This window comes from Platalea leucorodia, assembly GCF_965183815.1.
Source record: "Platalea leucorodia genome assembly, chromosome: 6".
Lineage (NCBI taxonomy): Eukaryota > Metazoa > Chordata > Aves > Pelecaniformes > Threskiornithidae > Platalea > Platalea leucorodia.
This window is the reverse complement of record NC_138828.1, coordinates 57183916-57205594: the sequence shown is the minus strand read 5'-3', so window position 1 is coordinate 57205594 and position 21679 is coordinate 57183916. Positions and strand designations below refer to the sequence as shown.

The window sequence follows — 21679 nt, the reverse complement described above, 5'->3', positions numbered from 1 at the left end:
TTTTTCTGTTCTCGTTCACCATTCCTCTTACACATACTCCTGTCATTGGTGTCTTGGTTCAGGCTCCAGTATTTAGCTCTGCCACTTGTAGATGCAGGAATCTTTTTTCTGAAATACCTTGGATGACCTAGAGCTCTGTCAATAAACTTGTTTCTTCAGGGTTCCTTCCCAAATCCACTGTTCACATACTGACAGTTAATGTGTATTGGTGAGTTATGTGAACAAGCAGAGCGAGGCACTTGGTTATCATCCCTTTGTAAGAAAAAACATTGAGTCTTGTGATGAATGTCTGTCTTTGGGAACCAAATTAGCTTTGCCTGTCCTGGGTCCCAGCAGTGCTCTTACAGGCTTCTTGGGTAAATAGAATAGAATAAAGATGTTGACTAGCTCCTACTACAGTCAATTTTCAACTTGGTATTCCAGTTGGAATTTGTCACGTTTGTTTGCTACAAAAAAGGGGACACTGAATAATTAGACTTTTGCCAAAGTGGCAGAATGCCTCCTTTCTTTGTCTCAAGACATTTTTTTGATTCCTCTGAATTCAGAATAGCCTAAAAAATATTGGATAGGTCTTTCATAATCATGGTTCATTCTGCAAGTATGAGAATGTTAAGTTATCAGATGTGTGTTTAAAAAAAAAAAAAAAAAAAAAATTGTTCCAACTCTGACTTCTACGTTCTGGCTTAGTTGTTTACTTACTGGGCAGTGCTGTCATCCTGTTCCTTTGCAACTGCAGTAAAGCTTATACAAAGTAGGTAACTCAATTAGAAAAAAGTGTTTTCAAAATGAAAAAAAAAAAAAAAAACCAACCTACAAATTGTGGTTATGTGAATATATGCGTTTGAGACATGTATGGCTGGCATTTTTCTGCAGTGTTTCAGTTTGTTGCAGATCAGTGTGTTTCAGTACAGTGTTAATTTTTCTTTCCATCTTGAAATTTCATAAGAGCCTCATTTGTATTTGTCTTCCAATAAGCAATTTATTATTTTGCTCTGACTAGTTTTATTTTTCTAATGGTTAGTTGCTTTAAAGGAACTATGACAATAAACATGAAGTAGTTCTTTGGATTACTGTCAGAATCATCTGTGTGCTGTTGTCTTCTAGCTACAGCTCCTCAGAGCTGATAGCCGAGCTAGATGGAGGATGGTGGCATCAGTGCACTCTAAGCTTGTAAGTGTAGCTTTTACATGTCTTTCTAGAAGGGCAAAATGGTGATGACATCAACTCCAAATTAATTTCATCAAGTTGTTTCAGAATTCTCCTTGAAGCAATTAGCCACTTTGTTGTCCTTCTCCCAGCAGGGTTTGACACTATAAGAGGAAGGGCTGCATGCTTGGAACACTTACAGAGCCATTCTTGGCTACCTCCTCTAGTCTAAGCCATTTGTTGCTCAGCTCTTTTCAGCCTTTATGAGGCCAAGCTACTGCGAAGTGGTGGAAATGGATCAGAGAATGCAACAGTGAGCCACTGCTTGGGCTGCTGAGTCTCTTTCCTCTAACAGGCACAAATGATACTGCTTCTGTTTCAGAGAAGTCTAAACAGGAGTAACTCATCAACATCTGCTATACCTTTTGTGTTTTAGGTGTTTCAGATACTAAATTCAGGAGACTGGTACTTCGGTGTTGTTTCCTGAGTGTAGTTAAAATTCCTTATACTTCTTGTCAAAGGAGAGCATTACCTTGCCGGTCATCTCGGGCAGGGGGGTGGGGAAGGAACGCTATGGATCTAGCTTTTCAGATAACTGTTTACCCCATGATGAATGAGGTTCCTTGAGTTATTGTCAGTAAGGACCTGTAACCTGTTCTCTGTGGTTCTTTTGTGTTACCCACCTACTGGCTTTAGAGCAATGTAAGTGTGGGTCATGTCTATTTTGGCCTTTATGCCTTTTACAGGATTTTTTGAGGAGGCAAACAGAGTATGTGCAGTTCTCCTTAGTTAATAATTCAAAGTGCACGAAGTATATGTGCACCTACAGGTAGGACCTGCGTTGACTGTGACATGGAATTACTCTGGGTTTAGACCCACAGCCAAGTTGCAGCCCATCAGTTGATTGTGGTAGCTAATGGTGTGCACAAGTCTTACTTGAACTTAGACAAAGCAGTTTGGGGTTGAATTTGAACTAGTCTGTATTTGTTGTAAGGGAAGTTCATGTGCATGTATAACAATTATGAATCAGTTGAAATGTGACAGACTGAGCAAACGCAGTATTTAGGTTCAGTGATTCTTACTCTGTTAAGCAGTGTCCCAAATGACTGGATATGAGGACAGAATGTTGGGTAAACTGGTTCATGAAAGGAAAAACGTTGCTGCTTACAGTGGCTGTTGACTAAAAGATGGCTTTTTAAAAAATTTGTGAATTAATTAATTGTTTCTCTTTCTTTTTTAAAGTATGTATAGAAAATATGATTCGACTAGAATAAAAGCAGAGGAAGAAGTCTTTTCAAGTAAGAGATGCTTAGAATGGTTCTATGAATATGCAGGTAAGGGTGAAATGCAAATTTCCTCCTAATAACAATTTAATCTACATTGGAATACAAAAATTGCATTAACTGAGCTTTTCCAAGACTGAATGTAGAGGCTTTTTTGTAACAGTCTTAAAGAAGCTTTTCTTATGTTCTGTGTGGCGTGAAGTTGAAGAGTTCAAGGGGCAATTTTGTCTTTGTCTCTATACTATAAAAAGAATACAGAAGGTGTGTAACTTAAAATATTTTGGAACATGTATACTTTACTATTCAAATCTATAGTTAAAGCTGTACTTCTGTCCAAAATGTCGTTACCTCTCTGGCTTTAGAAGTTCTGTCGTCTGCCATGTTAGTGCTTAATAGTACAGAATTATGTTTCAGGAGAAGTGTGTCTTCAATTAAAAAAAAGGGTAGGGAAGGTAGTAACATTAATTTTGTTCCTGCTGAATCTGGTGCTTATGGTTTCAAGCAAAGAAGTGAATAAATTCAAGTATCCCATACTAGTCTTGTCTTTATCTAGTTTTCCATCACAAGGTATAGGGAAGGTAGACTGAATTATTTATTCTTGCCCTTGGGTATGAGAACTTTCTTCAGGCATTACTTCTAGGATTGTTAATTATGATCTGCAATCACAAAAGATGATCCTTTAATAGTGAAGTTGGTAATTGTATTAATTTTTTTACATGTGGTTTTCTGAAGGGGAGAATTTGAAGTATAGGGAGAAATGATTTCATGACTGTAAAGACCAAAAGGAAATGAAATAGGTGATGGACAAAGAAAATAAGGTCATCTTGCAGTTTTCTGGTGGTGTCTTGGATAATGTTGCTCACGGCTTGTTCTGTTTTGTCTAATTCTTATGCATAATGAAGAGTGACTTAATTTGATGTAATAAAATTATATAAACTAAATTAAATACTTTGAGATCTCACTTGTCTGTGGCAGTCTGTGAGAGGAGATTCAGACAAATTCATTTCAAATCTACCCTGCTAGATTCTCTGCCTTTCTGACCAGTTTGATTTATTTTTTTACTCTAGCAACAGGGATAACTCATTTTTGTCAAGACTTTCATTGAAAGAAGGGATGAAAGGAAGGCTGTGTATGAAAGAACTTTTGGGTTTCCATTGGATGCATACATCAAGATAAAACAGAGAAAAGCAGAGTATGATTCTGTTTATAGTATTGAGTAACATTCTAAAAAATGAATTTTTGAAGAATAATCTCTTTTGTGTTCTTGCTTCATAAGTCTTCTCCTTCCTATATGCAGACAGTTGACACTGCCTTTTTTTTTTTTTTTCCTTAGTGTGTCTTTACATTACAGAATGAGTCTTTTTAAAGACTGTTGTGTACATTCAGAGAACTGTGAGGGGATGTCATGAGAAGATGGGAAAAGATATAATTAAACCTTGTTATTTCTAGAATAGTAGGTCACCTAATAATAAAACGTAGATTGATCTTCCCTTTATAAAACCTCTTCTTCTTGCACCTGTGATCTTTATATTGGATGAAAGTACGCATTTCAGCTTCTAATGTTTTTTTCCCAAATGAGCCCTTTTAAATATGAGTAAAATAATTCTAACAAAATAGTCCAAATACTTAAAATGTACTTAAAAAATAGAATTGCACAGTACAATTCTTAATGCCTATATAATTTTTTTTCAATAGAGTGTTGTAGAAGTTACAAATATGTTGATTCAACAGCATGTTTTAATAGTAGTGCATTTCAATAACATCTGTATTTTGAATCTTCTTTTCCTTTTAAGTTGGCAGAGAAATAGCTGTAATTCATGTCTTCCTTCCCCCTGCAGTTACTAAAATACACATAATGTATGGCCATGGTATAGCAATATGAATAAACAGGAGCATGAGATTTTTATTTTAGGCTCTTTTTCATAGATAACATTATATAAAGATAGTATATGAGACAATAAGGAATGAAATTCTGGGAATGAAAATGTCTTGTATCCTGTATAGCTACATTTTTGTGTGATATGATCATATGATAACAGTAGAGATTCAAGCCAAGAAATGAGTTTCACTAGCCATCGTCCACTCATTTAACCGTGGTAATATTACGTGGATGGTCTGTGTGTTCTTAAAGATCTTAATTAATTTACTCTTCCAAGATTATCTCAGTAAATGGGTAGAATAAAGGATGTTTTCAGGAATGAAAAGTTGTTTTACAGTTTTTCTGTCTCTGTTTCCAAAGATGAGATAAAGATTTAAGTGTATCCATGTCAGACAGTAAATGTGGAAATATTTATTGCATGTCAAAATGTCAAAACAAACAGAAAAAAATTGCATGGAAGTTCAGGTTGTACTGTGTGATTGTATTTCTCTTGTGCTGTAAAGGTCAGACTGTTTTAATTTTCAGAGATAAGTAAAATGCATTTTGTTTGCAGGCACTGATGACATTGTAGGGCCAGAAGGTATGGAGAAATTTTGTGAAGACATTGGAGTTGAACCAGAAAATGTAAGTTCGAAGTCCGTTCAAAAGATGCCTAATATCTCATGATGTATATGAGCCAGTCTAATCTCTTATTTTTCCATCAAGAATTAACAAATTTTGGGGAGTTTTTAAAAAAATTAAAGAAATATAAACCAAGGGAGGTTTATACACACATTTGGAAACAACCTCCTTTATTTTAAACCCCAAACTGTTGACCTGTAAAAACTCAATTTATCTTTGCCTTTGCTGCAATTTTGATTTGCTGCAGTTTTGATTTTAAAAAAACAAACAACAAAAAAAGAAGCTGATGGTTGCCTTTTCTGAAACGGTGAGACAACGCTGGAGATTTAATGTAGCAACTACAAAACTGCAAAGTAATGTTTTCTTTGGGTTTTCTGGGAGAGAAAAGGATTTGAAATATTGTGAGCAATATTAGGACTCCCATTATGCCATTTCAAAACACAAATAAGGAATATATATATAATTACATATGTATAATTTATATGTATGTATATATATAGAAGTAAATAAAACTTAAAAGGGAAGAGTTGTGCCTTTTACAGGCTTTTTCGTAGTGCCTAATTTTTGCTCTTTAAATGTATATGCAAGTCCTATCTTTTGCAGGATTCATAAAGCATCATCTCTGACTAAGTAAAATGAGAATTGTGGTTTTGAAAGATTTACTGGAAATATAAGATATAATTTGCTAATTTTGGACTTTATTAGTATAATAAACCCTTGAGATTTATGCAGACATTTGGGAATGTAGAAGTAGGCATTCCGATTTTTGCATTAAAAACTGTATATAGCTACACTAACATTAGCTAGTTAATGACTGAGTTGCAAATTTATATGACTTGATTATTCTTTCTTCTAGTCTGCAGGATCAGTTGTCCTGCAAATTTTTCTATGTATATATCAAAAGTGGTTTTCTTAAGTTCCTGAATAAGATAATGATCTTATAGTATCACTTTATCTGAATTCTTTATTGCTTCAGTCTTCAGTGTGAGATGTGAAAAGGAAGGACTCTGTTTCCTTTTGGACAAGCCCAAAGTATTTATGTATCAGCCTTTGTTTTAATGTGTGTTACTGTTAGTTCACCTAGCTTTACATCTACTTGAATTATACTACATGTTCAGACCTGCAAAATTAGGTAGGCTGATGGTACCTTGGGGTAGCTGAATTCAGGTGGGATCATTATTAGCTTTAGAATAACTGGATTTCACAGAGCTCACGGATTGCAACTGATGTTCACCTAGATGACAGTTTAACAAATGTCAAATGTAACTTGTCGTAAAATTGGGACTTAAATTTTGTAGTTGTTTTGAGAAACCTTTTCTGTAGCTTTTGCACCAACTCATCTTCCTCATTGCACTGCTCACTAGATGACTGTGCATGCTCCCTTGAAGTAAGATGGCTACTGGTAACTTGGGTGGATGTTCCCTCTCTATCTTTGCACTGTTATCTTCTCTTTGTTTGGATTATGTACAGGTTTGTCATTTTCAGGTTTTTTAACTTTTAAAATAGTGTAGCAAAGGTCTGAACATCCCATTTATAAGAGTAAAGCATTTGTAGTCTACTAAACAGTTATTTGAAAAATGTGTGGATCTTTTTGTTAATTGTTTTCAGTCTTCATTTTTTTTTCTCTTTAAAACAGGTAGTTATGCTTGTACTAGCATGGAAGTTGGATGCGCAAAACATGGGCTACTTTACATTACAAGAATGGTTAAAAGGAATGACATCACTACAGTAAGTGCTTTGAAAAACCTCTTAAGTTTGTTATAGTAAACCCATTTTTTTTTTAGAAAAAACACACTTTGATGTTTTGATTCATAACACCTAAAGCAGAGAGCTCTACTGTGGAGTAGAAGCCATACATTTTTGGTCCTATTTGTGGTGATATGGCCACTTAGAGACAACTTGAAACCTGGCAGCTGCACATTTAAATACAGTTGGATTAAAATGTCTGCAGTCTCAAGAAAACAGAAATGTCATGAGGTTCAACATTGCATCTGTCCCCAAGGATGTCTATGGTTGTCACTGGATTGGACCTATCTATTAGATGCTGGTATGTTGTTAGAACATGTGTAGTTTAAAATGCTAAATAATACAAACCCTTTCTGTGATTCTGCATTGTCATGTTCTTTCTAAGAATTACTTTCTCCAGTTGAGAGCTTATCTTCGTGGCATAATTATCATAAATGTAGTTGAATAATCACATGTTTCATAGAGAGTTGGAGAAAGAACTGTGTTCTGACTTATCTTCCAGAACAGAGTCACTAAAACTGCGTAGGAAGTTCTATAGTTTCAGCAAAACTACATAAGTATTGTTTCACTGCTGTGGCTTGCTGGTTGTTTGCCATGTGTAGACATGTTTAATCTGTTGGAGAGTAAATTTTCTACAAAGCCAAACAAATTTCTATCAGAGTACCAGTGTAAGACTTTGCTGTTTTATCCACATCCGTTTCACACTGTGGGTTTAATCAAGGCATTTTATGCAGACAAGCTCATAAAAATGCCTTTGTACAGAGTGATAAATTTTCAACAGATTGATGGGGATACGTTAGAGATTCTTTTCTAAAATGTCAGACATCTGTAAAAGAACGCAGACTCTAAATTCACTTTGTGCTTTTCTTGTAGATGTGATACTACGGAAAAATTGAGAAATTCTCTGGATTACTTGAGATCTTTATTAAATGAGCCTACCAATTTTAAACTTATTTATAGATACGCATTTGACTTTGCACGGGTAAGTACTGTGGAAAACCAGCATTTGAAATTAAAACTTTACTTCCGTAAGTAATAATTGAAAGACTGTATACTTCTAAGTATGTTTCTCTTAAGATACCACTCAAGATTGCTTGCAACAAATGGAGCTGTTCATATTCTAAAAAAGTATATGCAAAATGCTAGAACTGAAAAAGAAAAGTGTAGAGGATGCTTGATGTTTAGTGTTTTGACATGTTTTAGAATTACCCTGTTTTTTCTTCTTACTGTTTGAATTTTGTGAGCATAAACATATTTAAAACAGGAAGGCATTTCAGGCATATCTGCAGGTGGTAAAAATAACTAACATGATAAAAGCTGGATATGATATAATATAAATACTGGTTCAGAAGACTGTTGGAAGGTCATTAATGATGTTCTCAGTATTTATTAAACAGTATCCTGATATCACTCTTCCTGCTATAAAATATGTATTGATAAAATTGTACCTGGTATTGGAACCCATAATATGCATAAGACTATTCCTACTTAAAGGGAGCAATAAAAGAACTTTCATTTTCTGAATTAACATTTTGACGTGGAATTGGACATCCGTCTTGCTAACGTGATGGAGTGTACTGAAGATTTAACATAAAAATGGTCACAGGCAAAACTGAAGCTCAGATTTCAGTGCAGGAGAACCAAAAGCACTGAGAAAATTTGCAGCAAAAGAAGTAACATGGGAAAAATAATAATAAGAAATTGAACTGATAGCAATTCTGATAGTTAAGTCTGTCATAAGTAACTCAGATTTGTGGTACATCAGTGCTTTCTGGATGCCAGCATGCAGAGATTCACAGTAGTTTGCTTTTAACCAAGGAAACCTACAGCTGAATACGACAGAATGCACGGTATTAGTATGAGAGGAAAAAAAGCCATATGAACATCTTAATTCCTACTTTGCTGTGTGAAGATTTATTCTGCGAATACTGCTCAATGTAAAATGCGAAGGCTAGAAATAAATAACTAACATTGCCAAAGAAGTTCAAGATACTGATGAAATATTTGGAATGGATTAAAAAACGTTGTACTGGTAGCAAATCTGTGCCAGCTGATGGCCTGTCAAAAGTGCGTGCAGAAACTTAAAAAGAGGATAGTGGGTGGAGTTTTTTCAAGAGGTACCAAATTGACGTGACAAATAGTCGTCTTCAAAAAGACTTTAAACATTGGGACACAGATGCACAGATGACATCATTTGTGACAAAAAAAAAACCCAAACCACCAGATTGTAGAACTGCAAGTCAAAGGCATATCAGCAGGGGAATTGTCAAAACAATATTGGATTAATAGAATTATTGAACTTCTAATACTATGGAGCCAGGGGAAGTCTATAGGAGAATGGCATCCAGTAAGAATAGAAATGAATGCTGACAAAGGCTGATATATTTATGTAGATGCAGCAGATGAATCTGTACCTAATTTTTATCAGAATAATTGAAGTGATTGATAGCAAAATGCCGATGGGAGTAGTTTTGGTTTTTGATTCAGAAGATTGTGTAATTTCCATCCTAAGGGCAATCATTTCAGGGAAGTACTCCGTGGCAAAAAACCCTTGTCTAAACTTCTGAAGTTTTAAGAGAGAATTTTTGAAAGCGTCTGTTGTGATTTGGTATTTAGAGTTAGTTTGTCAATAAAAATAAGTATGATCAAGGTTTTATGTGGCATGCATGATTAAAGTCAGCATGATTTTGAGGAAATAATTTAAAACACCATATGTTGGTATTAAGCACGAATACGTTCCTCGCCCCCTGTTTGCCATTGTCATTGCCAAGTTTGAGAACATACAGATGCATATATTTCATGGCTTAAATAGGTCTTTTATCTGAAATTCTGGGGGGGGGGGAAATCTCAGAAAGACTGTCTATCATCAATGTAAAACAAATACTGAAATTTATCAGAGTTTGTCAATACATTCTTTCCACTGTATCCAAGAAAGAGAATTTTAAGTATCTGGAATGTATGTTAAGAATGAAATTGGAGCATCTGTCATGGCAGATGTGCCATTAGGCAGTTGGAGGTGGGCATGAAGGGCTTATCTGAACAATTTGTTCTGAACAGTAGTTGGAGAGGGAGAATGCAGAAACTTAACAATGTAAGGCATGTAAAAACAGCATGGCCAAAGTAAAGGCAACAGAGCCTGATTTCCTTAACACTTGAGTGTGTGAGAAGAATTCAGAGTATAAACAGCATGGAAAATAAAATATATTCTCACAGCAGTATGATTTCTGCTTAAAGGTGTTTGTGACAGAGGTTTAAATGGGATCTGGAAAGAGGATTAGTTTTTAGAACGATTTGATGTTGGAAATAAGTGAAAGAATTGTATCATATTAATACAGAAATGCCTTTACAGGTTTGTTTTTCAGCTTCATTACTAATTGAAAAGCTTTGTTCATCCTGGAATTTACTTTTTCCCTCTAGATCAGATTGAGTGAAGTCCCTCTTGGATTTAGTGACCAGAATGTAAACCAACTTCTAATGTTTTCAGAGTTGCTGGCCTCCCCACTTCCAAAACAAATCTGCATTAAATTCTGTCTGCTCAATTTTAGAATTGAGGTGTATTTTGTACGAAGTGGGTTTCAGGAAGAGAGGATAACCTTGTGGCTAAGGCGTTCAGTTGTTGTCTGAGAACCGGGATCTCGCTCTGCCACATCCTTCCTATATGATAGAAGACAATTCAGTTATGTTTTGAGCTTGTTTTTCTAATAAAGATGTGTATTCTGTAATACATACAACTGCACTTGTACAGGTGAGGCATAGGACTCAATTCCCTTTGTCTTGGGGAGCTGTCTTGCACTGTTCTGTTAGGCACTCCCTGTATCCTGGATATCCCTAAATCCCTGTTTTTTCTTAATTTAGACTTTGCAGTCTGCCATCATGAGTACCTATAGAGAGATCAAGGTCTACAGTAGCTAACATGGAACTTTATTTTTTGTTACTTCATTACTTTCTGAATTTGTAGCTTAATGCTATAACCAAGGCATAAAAGGATGGGGTTTTACGTCCCATCTCACACCAAAATTCAATTTCAAGACAACAAATGTAGATGGATAAACTACTTAAAATAACAAAATGAAATCTTACATGTACACACATTACTTTTGAGATGTGCAGAAGTTGTGTTATCAAATATATTAACTTTCCCACTGATTAGATGTAATGAATCTGCTGGGTACAGATGATGCTTCTTTTTCTTAGCAGAAACAAAAAAAAGCACCCTCTAAGCCTTAATATACTACTGCTACGTTGAACTAAAACTGGGACAGTTCTGAGAGGGGTCTCCATGTGCTAGTGTATTATGTTCCCTCTGCTCGTTTGATAACTAATTTAATTTGAATTTCATGTAATCAGTAGCATAACAGAACAAAGAACCTCCTTGGTTCACTCTTGCATAGTCAGTGTTACTTGATAACTACTTAACTGTCTACTTGACAGTTCATGTCGCTGTAATAATACCACAGGAAATATGTGCAGTGATACTATTTTAAGAGATGTATGGCTATGCAGAGGCATACGTGCAAACATGGCTATGGGTCTAGTGGCCATTGCTTGCTGAAGTCACAGACAGCAGTGTATGCCTCATCTCCAGCAGCGGTGACGGTTTTTTGGGAAAGTCTATAGAAAGCAGCACCTCTGTATAGCAAACCATTAGCTTCGAGGAAAGAAATTTTACTAGGAAGTTGTGTTTTATTAAAAAAACCCACTGTTAGATACTGCTATTTATTGATTTATTTTATGTATGGGTGAGCTGTAGTATAGGCAGTGGGGGAAGTGAAAAATCCTGAAATCGTGCTCTTTTTTCCTTTTTGACCTTTTTCTTTTCATGCAGGAAAAGGATCAGCGCAGCCTAGATATCAATACTGCCAAGTGTATGTTGGGCCTTCTTTTAGGAAAAACATGGTCCCTTTTTCCAGTATTTCACCAGTTTCTAGAGGTACGGAGTTTGAAACAGAATTACATTTTTTTTATATGTCTTCTCTGATACTTTAACTAGAAGTAGAATAAACAGCTAATTTTTTTTTGTTCTGATTTAGAATATACTAACCCCCAAAGCAGCACTTGTAACTGATTATCTTTCCTTTCTTCCTTTTCCCCAAATCTGTATGCTGTTAAGGTTTATTTAATACAGGGCAATGTATAGAATGTCTTTGCTTTGCTTTTGGACTTTCCTTTTATTGCCGTATGTTTGTCCACTAAAAGATGTCTTAATCAGAAACATGAATTATTCAACACTAGTTTGACTCCTTAGTGGTTTATTTAATCCTGTTTAGTTTTAGATGGCATACAGATTAAAATAATAATTCATCACAAGGTTTAAATTTGCTGTAAGAAAACCTGACTTTGAGGGAGTTGAAAATGTATTTTATTAACTTCTGTTTCTTGCCTTAAGCAGCAATCAAAATACAAAGTTATCAATAAGGACCAATGGTGTAACGTTCTTGAATTCAGCAGAACAATTAACCTTGACCTCAGTAACTATGATGAAGATGGAGCCTGTAAGTACTACCATATGTTGGTGTTCTAAAATAATTTATTTCTCTGAGCTTAATCATTCAGTGTCCTTTTACAAAATTTTGTAAAATACAGTTATTTGATCTCTCTACAGGGCCAGTGTTGTTGGATGAGTTTGTGGAATGGTATAAAGGAAAACAGATGACATAGGAGTTTAACTATGCACAGCCACTCAAGAGTCACTGTTACCACAGTTATGTCAACCATTAGCCATAAACTGCTATTTGTATCAAAGTGCATGCTGCTTTTCTTGCACTGCATCCCTTTTGCAGGGAACTTTTGATGTTTGCTATTTAACAAGCTAGCTATGCTTGCTGTGTAGCATTGTTCTCTTTGAAGGCTGCTTTGCATTTTGTATTTACACTACGAATTGGTGAACTTGCCAGCGTCTTCACTGTGATTATGTGTATATTGCTGTCTAAATTTTGTATATGTGTATAAAAAAAAAGCTTCACCTAGGGATTATTTCTGCAGAAATGTATTGTAAAAATAATTTTGTGGCATATTTCTAGTCATCACTTACATGTTTGTTGAAACTTTAGTTATTTTGTTTTTCTTTTGGTCTCAAATGTAGCATTTCAGAAAATGAAATTAACAGACTGCTTGGACATAGTTACGTGAAGAACTATTGTCAATTTTAATGTTACTATTTGAGATGCCAATTTCTGAGGGGAGAAGACAAGACATGCTGTGACTTTCTTCACCGGAATCCGCCAAACCTGACCTAATGCTTAATAGGAATGAAACATCGATGTCTTAAGAAATACATATATATACATATAAATATTAAAACACTGTAATAGTTGTACATGCCACAGATTATTTCCATTTGAAGAAAAAAGTACTGACTTTTTAATGTTAAAACTGCAGTAGTTATTACAGGTACAAATGAACAAATTAAAGTACCTTTTAAAAATGGGTTTTAGACTTTTGTAAATTGCCTTTGGCATACTGCTCTTAATTTTTGGTGCACCAAGAGTGTTTGGTCTATGTTGCAATCTAGTGAAATTGAAAGTTCTGGTTAAAATTAGTGGTTTGGGGAATAAAGTCTGCTCACCCCTAGCAGGTAGATAATACAGATTTGGGTTTTTTTTTTTTTTTTTGTTTGTAACATTAGTCTTTCCCAGGATCTCTAGCTTTGTGTTTCAAAGTAATTAAAATATGATATAGAATAGTCAAAACATTACTTTTTCTTTCAGGCTGGGGATTGGAATTTCCTAGCAGAATGTCCATTGCAGGCAATGGGCATGTTAAACACCAGCATTAAATGACAGTACTTTTTAGTAGGGACCACTGCCTATTTCACTCATTTCTTTATCTGTATAGGACAGTTCTAGTGATTATTTTGGGGAAAATGAGTGAATGAAATGTTGTTTAAGTTCTCTAGTTTTGTCACATTCTCTTTGCCTTACCCTTCTTTATTAAGTAATGTTAGTGTTGATTTTTATAAATAGGTCCTTGAAATATCAGGTGCTATTAAACTTTGATCCCTAAGGATTTAATAAAATGTTCCATATTGGTCTGGGGAGCATTTAACAAAAAAGGGCCAGTGGATGTTTTGGAATGAAGAATAACGTTACTTTCCTGTAGAAATATTTTACAAGGTATTGGCAGTTTTGATATTTCTCTAGAATGCAATCCAGGGGAAGCGGGGGGAAAGCATTTTAGGTTGAATGTGAAATTTTCAGCTGTATTGAAGGTCCTGTTCTGCCATCACTGAAGTCAGGAACAACTGTCATTAAGTTGACTACTTTCAGGATTAAGCCTAGTTTAGCAAAAGCACATTAGTTTGCTGCCCTGGACCAGGAGGTTGTAATTGTGGTGCTACAGGTGGTCAGTTGTGTTCAAATCTGTTTGTTGTTGTTGGTTTTTGTTTGTCAAACTCAGCTGCCAAAGACAAAAATTGTGTGTGTTTGTGTATATTTGTATATACATAAATATACAATATGTATGCACATACAAAACCTAGAATTTCATGATGCTAGGAAGAAAATACTACCTTTCCCCGTGAGATAGTCATGTTCGGATTTCCATGATACTAAATAGCGCTCTTTAAAGTTAATAGTGGTAAAACATACATAGTCATTGCTTTCTCATGTCCTAATATGCATAACTTAAATTCCATGTTTGATGCCAGTTTGCACAAGAAATTAATTCAGTGAAGTGTGGTATTTAATGTTTACAATAAGCCTCTTACTAAAACACACATGTTTTATTGAGACTTCTGATGTAAATGTGTATATTACCATAGTATAACCATAAGGAAATATCAGTGGAGCTGCTGGTTTAGTTCTTAAAAGAACGAACTTAGAAGCAATATAACTTTTAACATTAGGCTAAATTGTGGTTGCTAAGATTTTAGTGAAATACTGTAATTGTTCTTAAACGTTAAGCTAGTCACTGACTCTAGAAAACTGTTTAACACAAATTGGCATGAATCCTGCAACAAATACAAGGTTTGCATAAAAGTTTTTGTATGTCACAAATAATTTGGCTTCCAATAATGGAAGCAAGAGCCAAAGACACTTTAAATCTTATCTGTTATAGGTATAACTTTCATATAACAGGGTCAACAGAAATCTGTTCAGCTCAACCAGGTGCTCTTTGTCCAAGTTTTGCTACCATTTAGCAGAATACCAAATTTAATTAAAAGCAAAGAACACAGAGGAGGAGGAACCTCAGAAAGTACTGACGCTGTATAAGTAAACAAACTCGTCTTTTTTTCTTTGGGAAAAAGTAGTCGGGACTGATGGAAAGGAAAAATGTGTTTGGAAATGAATCAGATAGATGCTGCAAATTTTTTTTTCTTCCACTTGCAAGCAGGATGAATCTGTAGTATTCAGCTGGTTTTATAAGCATGCATCTTCATAAAATAAACCACAAATTCAATTACAGCTAGTAGACAGCTTTACTGACATTTATAGAGAACAAAATGGACTAAAATGGACCCGTATGGCTTGATAAGCTTCTCTGTGCTATCCATCCTTCTGTTTTTGCTATATATGCTGATAAGCAGAGGATCCTAACATTGCCAGCTCTTGTATTTTGGAGAAATTCCCTCTCATTTTTAAATAATTGTGGAAATTTAACTAAGCTACTCAATTTACCTTGTATTTAGTAGAAGTTTGGTGTTTGCTTTTTTATTCGTTGTGCTATCCTGTAGTTGGTGTAGGTTTGGTTGTTGTTTGGGTGTGTGTTTTTTTTTTTTTTTTTTTCTTCCCTTTTGCAAAGTTATATACAGAATATGCTGGCTTCTTGGACAAGACACTGAGAGGTCATTCTATCAGAGGTGTCACAGGTCTTATGCTAATCTTTCTGGTGTACTATTACTGTCCTTATAGCAGAAACTTGATAATCTATGTGCAATTCATGCTTGATATTTGGGAGATGTGAAGTGGAAAGCCAGTTAGTGAAAGGACAACAGCATCCAGAGACTATAGCAGTGGACGCTCTAAGTTGACAGATGACAAACATTTGGAGCTCTTTGGACTCTATGATCTTAAAGGTGTTTTCCAACCTAAATGATTCTATGATTCTATGAATATTAGTAACCAAAACATTCCACAAATTAAATTTCATTCTACAGCCAAATAATATTAAGTATTTAAAATATTAATATAATTCTGTGTTACTGTGGGGTTTTTTTTCCCCACTTTTTAGCTTTTTCAAGGAAAGCAAACTGAAGAGGATGGAATTTATTGGAATCCTTTATATACTTGAGTTTTCAGTTAAAACCTGCTTAAGGTTGTCTTTAAGCTACAATAAATATTTGGGTTACCTTTGTGTACCCTTTTCTAACATTTATGGAGGCTTCTCCCATTTTACCACAAATACATGCATTTTATTTCATCACAAATATGCTCACATAATCAGAATTAGTTACAGCTCATTGCTATTTGGTTAATGTTCCCAAGTTACTTTTTTGGAGGGCAAGAAATGGACATAAGTTGTATTAAGGTTTTCCCAGATTTCTGTTGACCCTTGGTCACAAGTCTAACATTGTTTAATACTCTTGGAATTCATATAGACAGCTTTAAAGGTTAGCTTGTGCCCTGGTTTTAATTATAACTGCTAAAATACCTCTTTCTAGGCCTTATATTTTGTCCTTTCATATTGCTGTGAAAGTGTATAGAATCCATCCACCAACTAAATAGTTTGTTGTCTGTAATTGAGACCGAAACTCGGCTTGATATTTTTTTGTTTTATTTTTTCAATTCCACCCCCGCCGTGTGTGTGTGCGTGTGTACACGTGTTGTCACAAAATAGTACCTACTGACACTGCTGTTGGAGGAACAGCAGTTAACCTGTAACTGTGAATGCTTTATGTCTTAGTTATTTGGATATTACGTAAATAAGGTGTGCTAAACTCCTGTGACTCACGACCTGATGAAAATACTGTTACGCCACCTAACATGAGTTCATCCGGTTGATTTTTAGGTCTTTTGCTGGTGTTGATGTAAAATGGCATCCCACAAATAAACAGTATTTGCGTTGGTTTCAGCAACTGACTTCAGATTTTTCTGTGATTCATACTTCAGAAATTTTGATGTCTGAACATGCATCGTGTCAGCTGGCAACCTTTATCATTTAGTAGCAGAGAACTTGTATGTACAGTCTTGTCATCCTTATTTCTAATAGTAAGGTAAAGCAGTGTTTAAGACTGAAAAAGGAGAGGTATGTTTCAAATGGACTGTGTGGGTGTGAAACAGTATTGTAATACAAAAGTTTTCAACAGAAAGAGTCAATTCGAGCAGGAATGTCTCTTAAGACAAAATTTTACAAGAAGCATGATGATTACCCGCTCATCTTGACACGGGCTTTCAGCCCATGAGGTCCTCATAGAAAAGCTGTTGATGTATGGGTTGGATGAGCAAACAGTGATGTAGACTGAAAACTGGCTGAACGGCAGGGCCCGGAGGGTGGTGGTCAGCAGTGCAAAGTCTAGTTGGAGGCCAGTGGCTAGCGGTATACCCCAGGGTCAATGCTGGGTCCAGTCCTGTTCAACATCTTCAGTAATGACCTGAATGATGGGGCAGAGCGTACCCTCAGCAAGTTTGCTGATGACACCAAACTGGGAGGAGTGGCTGATACACCAGAGGGTCATGCTGCCAGCCAGAGGGACCCCAACAGGCTGGAGATATGGGCTGACAGGAACCTCAGGAACTTCAACCATGAGAAGTGCAAAGTCCTGTGTGTGAGGAGGAGCAACCCCATGCACCAATATATGCTGGAGGCCACCCAGCTGCAAAGTAGCTTGGCAGAAAAGGTCCTGGGGTTCCTGGTGGACCCCAAGTTGAAGATAAGCCAGCAACATGCCCTTGCCATAAAGAAGGCAAATGGTATCCTGGTCCATGTTAGACAAATTATTGCCAGCAGGTTGAGGGAGGTGATCCTTCCCCTCTGCTCAGGACTGGTGAGACCACACCTGCAGTACTGTGTCCTCTTCTGGGCTCCCCAGTACCAGAGCCACACCGACATACTGGAGAGGGTCCAGCAAAGGGCCACGAAGATGAGGAAGGAACTGGAGCTTCTCTCCTATGAGGAAAGGCTGAGAAAGCTGGGACTGTTTGGCCTGGAGAAGAGAAAGTGCTGGGGGGGGGGAATCTTACTCATATATATAAATCTCTGAAGGGAGGGTGTAAAGAAGATGGAGCTGGACTGTTTTCAGCAGTGCCCAGTGACAGGAGCAGAGGCAGTGGGCACAAACTGAAACACAGGAAACACTATCTGAACATCAGGAAACACTTTTTGACTGTGAGGGTGACCGAGCACTGGCACAGGTTGCCCAGGGAGGTGGTGGAGTCTCCATCCTGGGAGATACTCAAAAGCTGTCTGGACATGGTCCTGGGCAACTGGCTCTGGGTGGCCCTGCTTGAGCAGGGGGCTTGGACTAGATCACCTCCAGGGGTCCCTTCCAACCTCAACCCTTCTATGATTCTGTGATTTCTAAAAGCATATGCTAAAGGAAATTCTCTAAGTTACTCAGATGTAATGCTGGAAAAGAAGACCAGTCTAGTAGTATTTAAATATGGTGATATTTTGATCTGAGGGTCTGTTCATGACCTTAAACACTTGTGGTTTTCTTACTTTTTAGAAGAGTTTTTCAATTATTTGACTTGTAACCAGCTGTCACATTGATCTTTTTTAAAGCAGAAGTGATAGTCTCTATACAGAGCAGTAGAAAAGCTGCTAGCAATGACATGAAAATTACAGCCTGAATGTCCATAACATATTCACAAATTTAGTTTTTGAAGGAGCCATTAGTTAATCTTACTACTTCGTATTGCGTGCAGAGTTACAAATCTGTTTTTGAGTAGGAAACAGACTTAAAAGCTGGCAAAGAGAATAAAGAACACATGTAAGAGATTTCACAAGAAATTTTTTTATATATATTTTGCACGATTTGAGCTACCAGTCCTAAGGCTCTTGACTTAAAATGTTATTTAAAGTTGAATGTATTTACGTTGCAATTAGAATATTGTAATGTAGAGCCCATTCTAGAGAAGCAGTTCTTCATTACGTTCACGTTGGTGATGAAGGCTGGGATTGCCTTCACCAGTTCTCAGAATGTAGCCTGCTGCTTGTATTCATCAGAGGGGGTGAGTCACAGTCTCCTGCAACTTCTGCATGAAAACTTTGATATTACTATCCAAATACTTTCTGTTGTTAATTATATGCAGATTAAATGTGAATGTCTTTTGTTTCTATTCAAAGGTTATTTTCCAGCCCGGTTATCAGTGTACTCTGGAAAGACTGAAATGCTTTGTACCTACAGCAAACAACTTGATAATTATCAAAGTATCATAAATGTGTTTGAAAATGAGAGCTTTGTTTCATTCTGATTACTGTATCTGAAGTTCTTGATCTACTCTTAAGACTTCAGTATTTTTTCCTATACTGATTCGCTGTATGAGGGATAGTATGTCCTGTGAGAAGGGTGTGCCCAGACTATTACTGACATCCTCTTGGCTGCCTCCTCATGCTTTATTTACGAATTCATACACCATACACTCAGCCACCTTTTTTATTGAGCCTGGTCTGTGGTTTGGTCTGTTTACCCACTATCAACTGTGATAGTAATGTAAGTCTTATCTGAACGTGAGTTTTGCTACCTGAAGTTACTGATGAAGCTGAAGAGGTCTCAACATCCCTAGAGGAGTTGCAGTTATGCCTCTCTCTGCAACTGTAACTTCTATGCAGGGGGAAAAAAGAAAGCTGGTGTCTGTATAATGTACGCTATAAGCGCAACTGGTTTTATACTAGTATAGGTATTCTAGAAAATTCTCAGTGACCAAACCAGCTAAACTAGTGAAGTTTTCAGTGCGAACAAGATATAGTGGATTGATATCTGCCTGGGGAGGAGTGGCTGGAGAGCTGCCTGGTGGAAAAGGACCTGGGGGTGTTGGTTGACAGCCGCCTGAACATGAGCCAGCAGTGTGCTCAGGTGGCCAAGAGGGCCAATGGCATCCTGGCCTGTATCAGGAATAGTGTGGCCAGCAGGACCAGGGAGGTAACAGTGCCCCTGTACTGGGCACTGGTGAGGCCGCCCCTTGAGTACTGGGTTCAGTTTTGGGCCCCTCACTACAAGAAGGACATTGAGGTGCTGGAGCGTGTCCAGAGGAGGGCAACGAAGCTGGTGAAGGGTCTGGAGCACAAGTCCTATGAGGAGCAGCTGAGGGAGCTGGGGTTGTTTAGTCTGGAGAAGAGGAGGCTGAGGGGAGACCTTTTTGCTCTCCACAACTACCTGAAAGGAGGTTGTAGCGAGGTGGGGGTCGGTCTCTTCTCCCTAGTAACAAGCGACAGGACAAGAGGAAACAGCCTCAAGCTGCGCCAGGGGAGGTTTAGGTTGGATATTAGGAAAAACTTCTTCACTGAAAGGGTAGCCAGGCACTGGAACAGGCTGCCCAGGGAAGTGGTTGAGTCTCCATCCCTGGAGGTATTTAAATGACGGGTAGATGTGGTGCTTAGGGACATGGTTTAGTGGTGGACTTGGCAGTGCTAGGTTAACGGTTGGACTTGATGATCTTAAGGGTCTTTTCCAACCTTAATGATTCTATGATTCTCTATCAGCTGAAACGTAAAGAAAAGTCAATGGCTAAAATCTCAGAGGGAGTCAGTGTGTAGGGTCCTGTGTAGCTATTGTATACAGAAGGGCACAGAGAGATAGGATGGATGGAGAGGAGCAGAGTATGAAGAGTACTGCTTGGAAGCCACAGAAAATATAAAAGATTTTGTATTAACTTTAAGAGCAATTGCTAATGAAGTGAGGAATTAATACGAAGGAGAAGCAGCTGAGTGTTTGGGTTTGAATGAACAAGTGATAATAAGAGTGTCTGGAGTGATCAGTAGCAAAGGAAAGGTGCAAGATTAGGTAGAAATCTGAAGGTAAGTTTGAGATAGAACATCAACAATATTCTGACAGTAGAATGAAATACTTTGTCATGTGTTAAAAATCCCGTGATGAAGGAATGAATTTCTTTTCTCTGATGAGGAGAACAGCAGATAACCTTTTTCTGTAACTTTATGGCATAAAGGAAGGCTTAGAAAACTCGCAGCTTCTCACAAGTAGAGTACTGTCTGCATCGCCACTGCAGCATTCCCATGGTCCAAAAAAAGATGAGAAAATAATTTTCCAATATGTATTTTGAAAGCCTGCTGAACTGTAGCAGAAGCAAATGACAAAACATTGCTGTGTATGAGACATCAATAGAACCACTCAAATACCTTTTTTTTTTTTTTTTCCCCACGATCCATGAAATTGTCTTGCTTATGTAGTTAGATTTCCTAACTTGTTAGCAGCTGGTACAGCCAAAAGGTGACAGACCTTGGAGAGGTCTGCCAACACAATGTTTGAAGACTCATACATACCATGAAGAGCAAGTCTGCGCTTTATGTATTCCATTTTTAAAGTTGCTTTGGCCACAAGAGACTTCTGTGTATAATGAGTTTTACGGAAAGCTGGTTATGGGCACTAAGAAAAGCACTGGTGGTGAGGAAATACTGTTCTGGTTTCTGCTCCTAGTGGCTATGTAGCTGTTCCTACGAGGAATCGCGCTCACGTTACCCAGTTCTTTACTTCTAGACAGCCTCTAAAAACACAGTTGGTTTTTTATGTCACACACTGTTCTCTGAGAGCAGCAGACTTAAATTCAATAGAAGCCAAGGCGTTACATGAGTATTGAGACTGTGGGGATTAGGAGAGGAAAGTTGCAGTAGTATAACATTTGCAGACATTTATACAGTGAAGGAATGAGTTGTATTGGGAAACATACTTTATTTTAGAATTACTGTATTTTTAACGTTGCTGGGAATGCTGTGATTTGCACATTTGAGTGTTTTGTCATTTAGTTCTTGTCTAGTCAGACTGTATGAACAATTCTGGACAGTTAAATACGTAAAACTTTCTCCTGTGTTTGAAGAACAGAAAACAAAATCAAACCCTTAAACTCATGAATAATTTGATGACAAATTATAAATTTCTTCCGAAGATGATTTC

General features: G+C 36.9%; 1 protein-coding gene across 14 annotated transcripts in view; it reads left to right on the top strand.

The window, feature by feature from the left end:
* The window catches only part of DCUN1D4 (defective in cullin neddylation 1 domain containing 4), a 43637-nt gene extending 25876 nt beyond the window's left edge, over positions 1 to 17761 (top strand). For 12 of the 14 annotated variants that reach the window (XM_082314904.1, XM_082314909.1, XM_082314912.1 and 9 more), the window contains 7 exons: positions 2389 to 2480; positions 4862 to 4932; positions 6566 to 6657; positions 7549 to 7657; positions 11501 to 11605; positions 12065 to 12167; positions 12278 to 17761. In XM_082314904.1, coding sequence (XP_082171030.1) covers positions 2389 to 2480; positions 4862 to 4932; positions 6566 to 6657; positions 7549 to 7657; positions 11501 to 11605; positions 12065 to 12167; positions 12278 to 12333 — 628 coding nt within the window. In that variant the 3' untranslated portion in view covers positions 12334 to 17761. The remainder of the gene's footprint in view (positions 1 to 2388; positions 2481 to 4861; positions 4933 to 6565; positions 6658 to 7548; positions 7658 to 11500; positions 11606 to 12064; positions 12168 to 12277) is intronic. The other 2 variants (XM_082314915.1, XM_082314907.1) reach the window with 1 other exon arrangement.
* The last annotated feature ends 3918 nt before the right edge of the window (positions 17762 to 21679 follow it).